General features: G+C 40.9%; 2 protein-coding genes across 2 annotated transcripts; both read right to left on the bottom strand.

The window, feature by feature from the left end:
* Positions 1-5,739: 5,739 nt before the first annotated feature.
* On the bottom strand, positions 5,740-6,690 carry LOC104211700 (uncharacterized). The gene has a single exon (XM_009760795.2). The coding sequence runs from the start codon at positions 6,688-6,690 to the stop codon at positions 5,740-5,742; it is 951 nt and encodes a 316-aa protein (XP_009759097.2).
* Positions 6,691-6,874: 184 nt separating this feature from the next.
* On the bottom strand, positions 6,875-7,846 carry LOC104211699 (uncharacterized). The gene has a single exon (XM_009760794.2). The coding sequence runs from the start codon at positions 7,844-7,846 to the stop codon at positions 6,875-6,877; it is 972 nt and encodes a 323-aa protein (XP_009759096.2).
* Between the last annotated feature and the right edge of the window lie 6,480 nt (positions 7,847-14,326).

The following is a 14,326-nucleotide window of genomic DNA, read 5'->3' as shown; positions in this document are numbered from 1 at the left end:
AGAAGTTAATCATATTGGTCTTAAGTGATACAAGGGTGTATAAGGGTGATTAACAAGTATTAGAAGTTAAACGAATCAAGGGTGTTGTAACTCGTATTTTCAGGTAAACCTAGAGGTTCTTAATACACTCAAGAGGTCATGTATTAAGGTATTTGAATCATATAATATTCGTATCATAAGTCTTGAAGTCAAACGAGTTATGAAACAAAAGTCGACAAACGTTGACGCAACTTAGGTTCATAATTTTATTTTCTCCTAATTTACAAGGAATTACGGGGTGATCTACCCGCCCAAAAAAAGGGCAAACAACACAAATCAAGTGTCGGGAATTCCGTGGCGCTAGTAAGTCTCTTGTTCTTCTTGTTGTTGCTCATTTTTGTGTCGTTCCAGCTCGTGTGGGAGGTTGTTTTAAAGGGTTTATGTTCTGTAAATACTCCCTCATGTTCTTAATATCAATCCTAGGTGATTTCAAGCCTTCTAAAGTGATTCTAGTGCCGAAAAACACTAATTGATCGCTAGTTTCGCTTTTTTGTTGTTGTGGCAGCATTGGAGGGATATTTCATGGAAATTTAAGGTCAAATTGGAGTTGTTCTTTCTGTATAAAGGTAAGGAACCTCTTACTCTATATGTATTTAAGATTATCCAAGTTGCGGCTAAGCCATTGAAGCTAGAACTTGTGAGATATATATCGAAAGGCTTGGTAGTAATGTTATTGTTTTGTGGACTGTTTTGCGTTGTTGTTGGGCTGCGTATTTTACTACTATCTTGTGGAGTTTTGGAGGAGGAAGGGTGTGGAGAAACACCATATATATGTAGGGTTATGGGCTGATAGTTATTCGTAACATTTCCAGGTTGTTTGACACGACTACGGTGGTCGTCGTATGTATGGAGTGATTAGGCTGTGTGTGGACTATTTTGGGAGGCTCAATATGTTTATTATTGATGTTGTTTGGGCTGTTTGGTGACTGTTTTGAATGGTGTGAGGTCATATATATAGGGGAGGTGCTGTCCGTTTCATCGTAAAATAGGTTGTGGTCGATACATAATAGTTATGACGCTTAAATGATAACGATAGTATCGTTTCTCTTATTGTAGACTAAGGAGTTTTGACAATTGCATAGCTTGAGATTGGGGCAGTATATACAAGGTATGTGAGGCTATCCCTTTCCTTCTTTTGCACGACTCCGATTGTACATAATGTAATGAACGAGCTTCCAAAGATACTCTACTCTTAGAAGCTAGCAGTACTTACATTGTTTTCCCTCTTATGGAACGATTGATGTTAATGTTGCTTCTCTTATTCTTATGTTATCAATGTTGTTGGTACTTCCTGATTCTTATAAGGTTCATAGTGAAGAGTTAGTCCTAATAATGTGTACAGAGGATACCGACCTTACGTCACTCCAAAAGGTTTAGAATGTGATTTCATGAGTCGAGCATGCATTATATATATGTATCTATTTTACTCTACCGAACCGCGCTATAGTCGGCCGAGTACGGCACCTATTGTGCAACCACTGATCAGTTGGGTTTTACCGAGCTCCACGTGGCTGGGTACGATTCTACCGAGCCTTATGATAGACGGGTACCTTTTTTATCGAGCCTATTATGGCTGGGTATGATATGATGATGATGATGCCCACATAGGCGTATGCTTTAAAAGTTTATGTATACATACATATGTATTATGCATTTCATGTCAGTAGCCCTCAGAGGTACTCAGATGTTCAAGGTTGTATATTCTCTATCCCTGCTTACATTACTGTTCGTATTTATGGTTCCCTGCCTTACATACTTAGTACTTTATTCGTACTGACGTCCTTTTGTTTGTGGATGCTACATGTCGTGCTGCAGGACCTGATAGATAGGCAGGTGCAGCTCCCCCACCACAGTAGGTTGTCCAGTTCAGCAGTGATTGGCGAGATCCCTTATCCAGACTTGTCGTGGTCTTAGTATGCATTTTTGTTATAGACATTATGGGTATGTCGGGGCCCTGTTCCGACTATGTTGCAGCACTTATGTTCATTTAGAGGCTCATAGACAGGTGTCGACTCATGTATAGTTTGGTATGCCTTGTCGGCTAGTTTTTGTTGTATAGTCTTTCATGGTAGCGTGGTAGCTCGTACCTTATATATAGTTTCTTGATTGTCTGGTCATCCCCTGTTATGTATGTTCATGCCATCATATTTTATTGTTGGTTGTCCATGATACATGTCTACCATTTATATTGATCTCGTCAACCCTAAAAGATAATAAAAAAAGGTTAGATAAAATGTATGTTGGTGCTCGGCAAGTATGGTCGGGTGCTAGTCATGGCCCTCCACTTTGGGTCGTGACATGTACGCAGTCTATCCTGAATGATCCTGACCTTGTCCAAGGCCTCTTGAATTAGATCCGTACCCAAAACCCGAGCCTCTCCAGGTTCAAACCATCCAACCGGAGATCGACACCACCTACCATATAAAGCTTCATAAGGAGCCATCTGGATACTCGACTGGTAACTGTTGTTATAGGCAAACTCCGCTAAAGGCAAAAACTGATCCCACGAACCTCTAAAGTTAATGACACAAGCCCGAAGCATATCCTCTAATATTTGAATAGTCCGCTCGGACTGCTCGTCCATGTAAGGATGAAATGTTGTACTTAACTCAACCTGGGTGCCTAACTCTCGCTGAAATGCTCTCCAGAAACGCAAGGTAAACTGCGTACCTCGGTCCGAAATGATAGATATCGGCACACCATAAAGGCGAACAATCTCCCGGATATAGATCTCAGCTAACCTCTCGGATGAATAGGAGACTGCCACAGGAATAAAATGCGCTGATTTGGTCAGCCTTCAACAATGACCCAAATTGCGTCTAACTTCTTCCGAGTCAGCGGAAGTCCAATAACGAAGTCCATAGTGATCCGCTCCCACTTCCACTCGGGAAGTTCAATCCTCTGAAATAAACCACCAGGCCTTTGATGCTCATACTTAACTTGCTGACAATTCAAACACCGCTCCATATATGCAATAATATCCTTCTTCATTCTACGCCACCAATAATGTTGCCGCAAATCCTGATACATCTTCGCAGTGCCCGGATGAATAGAGTACCGGGAACTATGGGCCTCCTCTAAAATCAACTCTGGAAGAGTATCCACTTTAGGCACACAAACTCGACCCTGCAATCTCAAAACTCCATCAGCATCTAAGGTAACCTGCTTGGCACCTCCACGCTGCACCGTGTCTCTAAGGACACACAAATGGGGATCATCAAACTGCCGATCACGGATATGCTCCAATAACGAAGAACGAGCGAACATGCAAGCTAATACCCGACTAGGCTCAGAAATATCCATCCTCATGAATCGATTGGCTAAGGCCTGAACATCCAAAGCAAGCGTCCTCTTACCGACTGGGATATAAGCAAGATTGCCCATACTGGCTGACTTTCTACTCAAAGCATCGGCCACCACATTGGTGTTTCTCGGGTGATATAAGATAGTGATGTCATAATCTTTCAACAACTCCAACCACCTCCTCTGCCTCAAATTCAACTCCTTTTGCTTGAACAAATACTGAAGACTCTTGTGATCAGTGAACACCTCACATGTCACGCCATACAAATAATACCTCCAGATCTTCAATGCATGAACAATGGCTGCCAACTCCAAATCATAAACCGGATAGTTCTTCTCATGAATCTTCAACTGCCTCAAAGCATAGGCAATGACTTTGTCATCCTGCATTAACACTGCACCAAGCCCAATACGGGAAGCATCACAATAAACTATGTAAGGCCCTGAACCCGTGGGCAATACTAACACCGGTGCCGTAGTCAAAGCTGTCTTGAGCCTCTAAAAGCTTGCCTCACACTCGTCCGACCATCTGAACTAGGCACCCTTCTGGGTCAACCTGGCCATCGGGGCTATGATAGATGAGAACCCCTCCACGAACCGACAATAGTAGCCTGCCAATCCCAAGAAACTCCGAATATCTGTAGTTGATGCTGGTCTAGGCCAGTTCTTGACTGCTTCAATCTTCTTCGGGTCAACCTGAATACCCTCTGCTGATACGACATGACCCAGGAATGCAACTGAACTCAACCAGAACTCACACTTTGAGAACTTTGCATATAGCTGACTATCCTTTAGAGTCTGAAGAACCACTCTAAGATGCAGCTCGTGCTCTTCTTGGCTGCGGGAATATACCAGAATATCATCAATGAAGACTATCACGAACGAGTCCAAATAAGGCCTGAACACTCAGTTCATCAAATCTATAAAAGTTGATGGTGCATTTGTCAACCCAAATGACATGACCAAGAACTCGTAATGCCCATACTGAGTGCGAAAACCTGTCTTAGGGACATCAGATGCCCTAATCCTCAACTGATGGTAGCCAGATCTCAAGTCTATCTTTGAAAATACCTTGGCACCCTGAAGTTGATCGAACAAATCATCAATCCTCGGTAGTGGATATTTATTCTTGATGGTGACCTTGTTCAACTGTCGGTAATCAATGCACATTCTTATCGAACCATCCTTTTTCTTGACAAACAACACCGGTGCACCCCAAGGCGAAACGGTGGGTCTAATGAAACCCTTCTAAAGCAAGTCTTGCAACTGCTCCTTCAACTCTTTCAACTCTGGTGGGGCCATGCGATATGGCGGAATAGAAATGGGCTAAGTGCCCGGAACCAAATCGATGCAGAAATCAATATCCCTGTCGGGTGGCATAACCGGCAGGTCTGAAGGGAAAACATCAGGAAACTCACAAACCACAGGCACTGAATCAATAGAGAGAACCTCAGCACTGGAATCACGAACATAAGCAAAATAGGCCAAACACCCCTTCTCGACCATACACCGAGCCTTCACGTACGAGATAACACTACGGGTAGAATGACCAAGAGTCCTCCTCCACTCTAAACGGGGAAAATCCGGTAAGGCTAAGGTCACAGTCTTGGCGTGACAGTCCAATATGGTGTGGTACGGGTATAACCAGTCCATCCCCAATATAACATCAAAGTTTACCATGTCTAACAGCAACACATCAATACGGGTCTCAAGACCCTCAATCACTATGGGAGCTGGTGGTGCACTGTAAGGCTGCTGATCAGAATAGTGCGTCTGAGAACCACGACCACCTAAAGTACCATGAGAGACCTGGAGAGCTAACTGAAAGGGCCTAGGAGGATGGCCTCTACCATATGAATCTATACCTCCAGATGAGGTACCACTGAATCTGCCTGAATGACAGGGCCTCTTATCCAACCCATGACCACCTCCCTGTGACAGAACCATCTCAACTCTGCGGGCCATATTGGCCGCTTCCTGGAAAGTGATCTCACTTCTAGCCTCCTTGGCCATCTGAATACGAATCGGCTGAATAAGACCATCAATAAACCTCCTCACCCTCTCTCTCTCTCGGTGGGAAGTATGACAAGAGCATGGCGAGCTAGATCGATGAACCTGGTCTCATATTGGGTGACAGTGGCGGAGGCAGGATATTTGTGAAGGGGGTTCAAAAATTTTAAAAATCAAATACACAATGAAGCTAACCAACCGAAACCAAAAAAAAAGATGCTAACATATTTCATTAATAGAAAGAGAAGTTCTCACCACAAGATAGTGTTAAGATAAACAAATCATAGTAACAAGACTTTCAAAAGAGAAAATACAAAAAACAAGTCTTGTGTTAGTTACAAGGACCTAATGACTAATGAGATCAACAAAAAACAACTAAGTACATTATTACAACTGCACTCGACGAGGTTTCATATCTTGAAATGTTTTAATAATAGTATCATTAGAAATACTATCAAACACATTTTTTTCTACATAAGGCACCAAACAACCACTAAAGAACTCATCATTCATTCGACTTCGTAAGTCATTCTTGATAAACTTCATCGCCGAAAATGCTCTTTCAACAGATGCAGTGGCAACGGGCAGAAGCAAAGCAAGTTTCACTAAGCGAAATACAAGAGGATAATTTGAATGCTTCTTTGTCTGAACTAATCTTTTTGAAAGATCACAAAGCCCACGTAGATCGTAGAATCTTTCATCAACATCACGAACATCAATAATATAACTTGCAAGTTGATTCTCAAGAGTACCCATACTAAATTCATCAAAGTCATCAGGATATAACTCAGCCATTCTCATTATTTTCCTGATGTCAAAACTTGAAAATGAGTTAATTGGATTCAAACAAGAAATTCCATGAAGCAAATAAGTTGTCTCTTCGTCAAAACATTCATTAAGTTCTTGAATTTGCCAATCAATAATTTTGCAAAATACATCAACCCGATAATGATGTAAGACTGTACAATCAGCAGGTTTACGACGTGATCTTAAAGAACTAACATATGGATCATTAAAGCGAGGTATCAAAATATCATATTTGATATAAAATGCAGATATCTTAGCAATAAGAGATTCCCATTCCTCTTTCCTTAACTTTTGCAACCTTTTCTTTGCTACTTCAACAAGTAGCATGGCGTTTGCAGTGTCTTGCTCTTTTTTTTGTAAGCATTTGTTGAGCTCATTTGTGATTGCTAAAATATCCCTCATCAAATGTAACATGAATGCAACCTCAAATGTTTGACAAGCCCTGAGATATCCCATTGCCTTGGCTCTTTCATCTGTAGAACGTGTATCAAGAACAAGTGATTCAAGAACATCAAGAATAGAGCCAAACATCATAATAAATTATTAAATAATTTAAAGTGAGATCCCCAACGAGTATCACATGCTCTTGAAAGACCAAGTTCTTGATTCAAGCCCCTACCGGTTGTAAGCTCACCCATATCTAATGCCTCTTGAATTCTTTCTTTTTGAGATTCTCAAAATTCATCCATACGCTTAAAAGAAGATCCCAATATATTCAAATATTTGAAACCAACACTACAAGTTCCCCCACTTGAAGACATTTCTTAGAAACCGCAACAAGGGTAAGTTGGAGTTGATGAGCAAAACAATGAAAGGAATGAGCCGATCTACTTTCTTGCTTAATCAACATTTTAAGACCATTAATTTCAACTTGCATATTGCTTGCCCCATCATAACATTGTCCACGCACATATGATAGACTTAAGGAGTGTTGAGCAAGTAAATTAACAATTGCACTCTTCAAAGATGAAGCACTAGTATTTTGGACATGAACAACATCAATAAGTCGCTCCATCACAAATCTCATTCTATCAACATACCGTAAGACAATAGCCATTTGCTCCTTGCGGGACGTATCAAAAGATTCATCAACTAGCAAGGCAAAGTAATCACCATTTAGTTCCTTAATTATAGTTTTAGTTGTTTCTATCTTACATGCAGTAACAATGTCTTTCTGAATCATTGGAGAAGTCATTTGATCATTTTGAGGAGCATGTTCCAGTACATAATCATGAATGTTATCACACACTTTTGCATACCATGAGAGTGTTTGAAGAAAATTACCCCTACTAAGTGAAGAATTAGATTCATCATGACCTCGAAATGCTAATCCTTGAGTTATAAGAAGTCTTACTACATTAACTGAAGCAGTTAAGCGGATCCAATACTCATGCTTAAGTTGACTAGATTGCCTCTCAAATGAAGATTGAATAAATCGTTGTTGCCGCAAATCTTGGCATTTCTTTTTTGACTCATTGTGAATGCCACTCGACCTATGTTTATCAAAACTATTCTTTTTATGCCAATTCTTAAACCCTATACTTGAAAATACATCACCTCCACCTTGATGAATATTATTATCTTTAAACAGATAACAATACAAACAATAGGCTGCATCTTTACTTACACTGTACTCCAACCAATCATGATATTCATCATCAAACCATTTAGGATTAAATCGACGCATTGATCCAGAAAAATTTGTTTTAAGAAAGTTATGAAGTCGAGGTTGACAAGGACCTTGTTGAAGGAATTCTCTTCTAATAACATCGCGATGATTTGGATGGAAGTCCAAGATTTGAGTTCTTTCCCCCGGGACAAACTTTAAAGAATCCAAATAAAATTCATTCGAAGATGGTACTTCTAAATGGTTGATATTCTCTTCCTGGATAGGTTGAGTATGGGAAGCCAAATTTGGTTTTGGTGCTTTGGTAAAATACCTCTTCACTGAATTTTGAGACTGAATTATAAAGTAGGAGCATAGTTAGAAAAATTGATATATGAATGTTGTATCGAATTATTAATGGCACGAGAGGCAGAAATGAAGCAAATGAGACTCCTGGATATAATTTTATTAATCTCCAGCTAAGCCAGCCACAAGGACAGAGGAATGATACATCATTAAATGCAATGAATCTCGGGTAAATTCCCTATTGCGAATTATTGATGAATTATTTATTAGAATCGCCAAACTAAAATGGGAAACTAATCTCACTGATATGATTTCAGCATTGCAACAGACTACAACTGCACTACAAAGCAGATTGACAGCTTTCTCATGATACAGGGCAAAGCATCAAGCTCAGAAAGCTTAGTATATATTTTTCAGTAGCCCATGTTGAGAAACCAGCGCTCCTCATGATTTCAAGTACAAAAACTTAAGATATTGCAGATTCAAGAAACAATAAACTAAAAAATAACAATAAAATTAACTAACATTGCAGATTCAAGAACCAAGAAACAACAAACAAGATTCATTAACCTAAATTAAGAATCAACAACAAAACATTAATAAACTTCTGAAAAAAGTTAGAAAGAACAAGGAATTTACCTGGGATGACAATACCATGATAGAAGAAATGCCGGCAACAGGGGCGGCAAGGCAACAAAGAGAATTGAGAAGCAGTGGCGGATAGTGGTGGTCGCCGGTCAGTGAGGCAGCGTGGCAAACAGATCGAACAGAGAGAGGGGGGTGGACCGTGGACTGACTAGTGAGGCAACGACGTGAGAGAGAAAGAGATTTAGGGATTGTTTAACCCAAAATTAGTCACATTTTTGGGGAAAACATATTAAAATAGACGACGAAAAACGACGTCGTTTTGTGTCGTTTAAAATTTTAAAAAAAAATAGCGTCTGACGTGAAAAGAATGGGATTGCAGCTGATAGGAATCGAACTTGCGATCTTCTACACAATCTGAACACCCTTGACCACTAAGCCAAGCTTTTGGCTTGTGTGAAGGGTGTTCAACATATTATATCTATACGTAAATAATAAAATTATCCCTATATAAACAGTGTAATTTTCCGATGAAGGGTGTTCGGATGACCACCCTTGCGCCCCCCTAAATCCGCCCCTGCTGGGCGACCGTCATGGAACCCTGCTTGAGGCACTCAAACTGCCTCCGAAAGGCCTCTCTCTGAGTCACGGGGAGAAACTTCTCCAAAAACAACGCTGTGAACTGTTCCCAAGTCAAAGATGGCAAACCGGCTGGTCTAGCTAAGCAATAACCCCTCCACCAAGTCTTGGAGGATCCAGACAGACGAAAGGTAGCAAAATCAACTCCATTGATCTCAACGATCCCCATGTTCCAAAAACCCTCATGACAACTATCCAGATAATCCTGGGGACCCTCAGTAGATGCACCACTGAATGTAGAAGTGGAGAGCTTGGTGAACCTATCCAGCCTCCACAAAGCATCGACAGACATAGCCGCTCCATCGTCGGTCTGAGCTACTACACCCGGCTGAACTTCCACAACTGGTTGAACCGCTGGAACCTGAACCTGGGGAGCTACCTGCTCTGGAGTGTGCGTAGCAGGAGTCTGAGCCCCTCCTCCAGCTTGAGAAGTGGCTAGTGCTACGGGAAGCAAACCCGCTCGGGTGACACTCTCCATGAGGCCCACTAATCGGACCAGAGCGTCCTGAAGAACTGGGGTGGCAATGAAACCCTCTGGGACCTAAGCTTGGCCCACCGGAACTGCTGGGGCCGGAACCTCCTTCTCAAAATCAACCTAAGGCTCCGCCACTGGTGCTGCTGCTCGAGGCTGAGCTATGCCCCTACCTCGGCCTCTAGCACGGCCTCGGCCTCGACCCCTAGTGGAAGCTGCTGCTGGGGCTCGGGCTACTGAGCGGTAGATGAGGAAGTGCGTGTTCTCGCCATCTCGATAGAACAGAGTAGAAATCAAATTAGCATTTGAGGAACAAATCCGCACGACAAGAAAGAACAAGTGTGAAATTTTCCTAACTCTATAGCCTCTGGTGAAAAGCACAGACGTCTCTTATCCTATCCCTCAGACTCTACAGAGCTTGTCCGTGAGTTGTGAGACCTATGTAACCTAGAGCTCTGATACCAACTTGTCACGACCCGAATTTTCCACCCTCGGGAGTCGTGATGGTGCCTACTAATATGAGCTAGGCAAGCCAATTCTTAATTGCTACTTCATTAACAAATTACTTCTTTTGACAATTATCAGTAATATCATGAAAACAACGGAATTTAAAAATATGCGAAAGACGTAAATTAAAGAAACTAAACAATAATGTGGAAATCAACATATGACTCTACCCAAGAACTGGTGTCACATTACTCATGAACTTCTAAGAGTACTAAATACAACCGTTTGAAAGAAAAATATAAACTGTTTGTCTCGGAAACCTGAAATAAAAGATAGAGGAGACGTCGGGCCTGCGGACGCCTGCAAGGCTACCTCGGTGTCTCACTGGACTGAAGGCTGGCTCCTGCGCTACTGCTGCTGTCCAAGACCTGGATCTGTGCAAAAGAGCACAAAATGTAGTATCAGCACAACCGACCCCATATGCTGGTAAGTGTCCAGCCTAACCTCAGCGAAGTAGTGACGAGGCTAGGACCAGACTCCAAATAAACCTGTGTAGTTCATATATATATACATACAGCGGGAAAAAGATATAGGAATAACCAGTAAATACGGGTAGGGGAAACATATTGTGGGGGTGAATATAGTTCCGAATAGAAAGGCATCAAGTAAGGAAGGAAACAACATAACTAGAATATCAACAAGGAAGCAGAAATCAACAATTTGCACGGCATCACCCTTCGTGCTTTTACTCTCGTTCTCACCAAAACAATACACGACATCACCCTTCGTGCTTTACACTCTTCCTCACCCAAACAACAATTACAAGGCAAATAGGGTAAGGAAATCTAATACCTAGAAATAATCAAATAACAGCAAGTAATGAAAGAAACAACATAACTCGGATATCAACAAGGAAACCAGAAATCAACAAATACAGGGCATCACACTTCATGCTTTTACTCCCTTTCCTTACTATATAATCAATAAAATCGGCACGGAATGGTACATCGTGCGGCACGGCATCATCCTTTGTGCTTTACACTCTTTCCTCACCATATAATCAATAAATATCGGTACGGAATGGTACATCGTATGGTACGGCATCACCCTTCTTGCTTTACACTCTTTCCTCATAATAGCAAACAATGCACGGCATCACCCTTCGTGCTTTATCGCTCTTCCTCACCCAAACAACAATCACAAACAAGGGGCAAGGGATTAAACAAATAATAATAATAATAATAATAATAATAATAATAGAAATCCCGGCAAGGGAATACAATTAAACAGCTAAGTCCCGGTAAGGGAACAATATCAATAAATCTTAACATCCCAGCAAGGGAGATATTCAACAAAAGCAACAAGCATCCCGACAAGGGAACAATTCAATAACTCTTTCTCTTTCTTTCACTTCTTACTTTATAACACACTTTACCACTTGAGCCAATGCTCCAAAGGGTTTCATTTATCTTATATACTTTCACAATTCGTATTACCACTCGAGCCAATGCTTCTCGAATTTCAAAGATCACAATTTCTTTCATATGCTTTTTACAACATATAGAAATCATCATTTAGGCATGAAAGATACAACAAGATTAGGGAGGCATGTGCGGCCGCAGTCCATTTAATGCGGTCCACGGTGGAGCTCCGCGGCCGCGGTCCTTTTTATGCTGTCCGCGGTGAGGGTCTGAGAGGGGTATAAATAGACAGAATTTTCAGTTATTTTTCACTTTTCAAAACCCCAAAAAACATAAGAGGTGATTTTTCAAACAACCTTTCTTCTTCAAAATCAATTGTAAGTCATTTTTAACTAGTTTTCTTCAATCATTAACATCTTGTAACATGGTTTCAACTTAAAATCAAAGATTTTCATGGGAAAAATTAGGTGTTTTGGGTAGAACCTAGGTTTTCCAAAATTGGGGATTTGGACCTAAATTTGAGGTCCGATTTCAAAACAAATTATACATTTGGATTCGTGGGGAAATGGGTAATCGGTTTTTGGTCCGAACCTTGGGTTTCGACCACGTGGGCCCAGGGGTGATTTTTGATTTTTTGGGTAAAACTTGGGGAAAACTCATTTACATGCATTGCGGTTGATTCATTTAGCACTTATTGATGTAATTAAGTAACTTGTGACTAGATTCGAGCGGATTGGTAGTGGAATCAAGGGGGTAAAGCTATAATTGAGGCTTGAGTAATGTTCAAAGCTTCGAGGTAAGTGTTTGGTCTAACCTTAGCTTGAGGGATTAGGAGTTGAGTCTTATTTGCTACGTTCTAACTGTCGAGTACGACGTATAGGCATGGTGACGAGTATCTATACGTTGGTGTCTAGCATGACTGTGAGTTTTTATATTGCGGATATTCTGATCTTGTTGTATCTTTCATGCCTAAATGATGATTTCTATATGTTGTAAAAAGCATGTGAAAGAAATTGTGATCTTTGAACTTCGAGAAGCATTGGCTTGAGTGGTAATATGAATTGTAAAAGTATATAAGATAAATGAAACCCTTTAGAGCATTGGCTCAAGTGGTAAAGTGAGAAGTGAAAGAAAGAGAAAGAGTTATTTAATTGTTCCCTTGCCGGGATGCTTGTTGCTTTTGTTGAATATCTCCCTTGCCGGGATGTTGAGATTTATTGATATAGTTCACTTGCCGGGACTTAGCTGTTTAATTGTATTCCCTTGCTGGGATTTCTATTATTATTATTTATTTAATCCCTTGCCCCTTGTTTGTGATTGTTGTTTGGGTGAGGAAGAGCGATAAACCACAAATAGTGATGTCGTGCATTGTTTGCTATTGTGAGGAAAGAGTGTAAAGCACGATGGGTGATGCCGTGTCGTACGATGTACCATTCCGTACCGATATTTATTGATTATATGGTGAGGAAAGAGTGTAAAGAACGAAGGGTGATGCCGTGCCGCACGATGTACCATTCCGTGCCGATTTTATTGATTATATGGTGAGGAAAGAGAGTAAAAGCACGAAGGGTGATGCCATGCATTTGTTGATTTCTGATTTCCTTGTTGATATCCGAGTTATGTTGTTTCTTTCATTACTTGTTGTTATTTGATTATTTCGAGGTATTAGATTTCCTTACCCTATTTGCCTTGTGATTGTTGTTTGGGTGAGGAAGAGCGTAAAGCACGAAGGGTGATGACGTGCAAATTGTTGATTTCTGCTTCCTTGTTGATATTCTAGTTATGTTGTTTCCTTCCGTACTTGATGCCTTTCTATTCGGAACTATATTCACCCCCATAGCATGTTTCCCCTACCCGCATTGACTGGTTATTCTTGTATCTTTTTCCCGTTGTATATATATATATATATATATGGACTGCACAGGTTTATTTGGAGTCTGGTCCTAGCCTCGTCACTACTTCGCCGAGGTTAGGCTGGACACTTACCAGCACATGGGGTCGGTTGTGCTGATACTACACTTTGTACTCTTTTGCACAGATCCAGGTCTTGGACAGCAGTAGTAGCGCGGGAGCCAGCCTTCAGTCCAGTGAGACACCAAGGTAGCCTTGCAGGCGTCCGCAGGCCCAACATCTCCTCTATCTTTTATTTCAGCCTGTTATCTCATGTTTCTGAGAGAAACAATTTATATTTTTCTTTCAAACGGTTGTATTTAGTACTCTTAGAAGTTCGTGAATAATGTGACACCAGTTCTTGGGTAGAGGCATATGTTAATTTCCGCATTATTGTTCAGTTTCTTTAATTTACGTCTTCCGCATATTTATTTAATTCCGTTGTTTTCATGATATTACTGATAAATGTCAAAAGAAGTAATTTGTTAATGAAGTAGCAGTTAAGAATTGGCTTGCCTAGCTCATATTAGTAGGCGTCATCACGACTCCCGATGGTGGAAAATCAGGGCCGTGATAGACCTGCAGCTTCCTGAACATGCAACTTTTACAAGGCTAAAACCATTCCGAAACACTTCTGAGCCCTCGGGGCTCCTAACCAAACACATGCACTAAGTCAACAACATCATACGAAATTATGCGATCAAATCGCCAAACTAACATCAAAAACAATAAATCAAACCTCAAAATCAAGAGTTTTTCCAAAAACTTCATCAAGTTCAAATTTAAGATTTCAAGTCCGAA

The sequence above is a fragment of the Nicotiana sylvestris genome, chromosome 11 (genome assembly GCF_000393655.2).
Source record: "Nicotiana sylvestris chromosome 11, ASM39365v2, whole genome shotgun sequence".
Taxonomy (NCBI): Eukaryota; Viridiplantae; Streptophyta; class Magnoliopsida; order Solanales; family Solanaceae; genus Nicotiana; species Nicotiana sylvestris.
Note: the sequence above shows the minus strand (reverse complement) of the source record. Positions and strands in the feature narration are given on the sequence as shown.

Excerpts from the sequence above, each read along its gene's own strand:
- LOC104211700 (XM_009760795.2), bottom strand. The coding sequence starts at position 6,690 with ATGTTTGGCTCTATTCTTGATGTTCTTGAATCACTTGTTCTTGATACA.
- LOC104211699 (XM_009760794.2), bottom strand. The coding sequence starts at position 7,846 with ATGCGTCGATTTAATCCTAAATGGTTTGATGATGAATATCATGATTGG.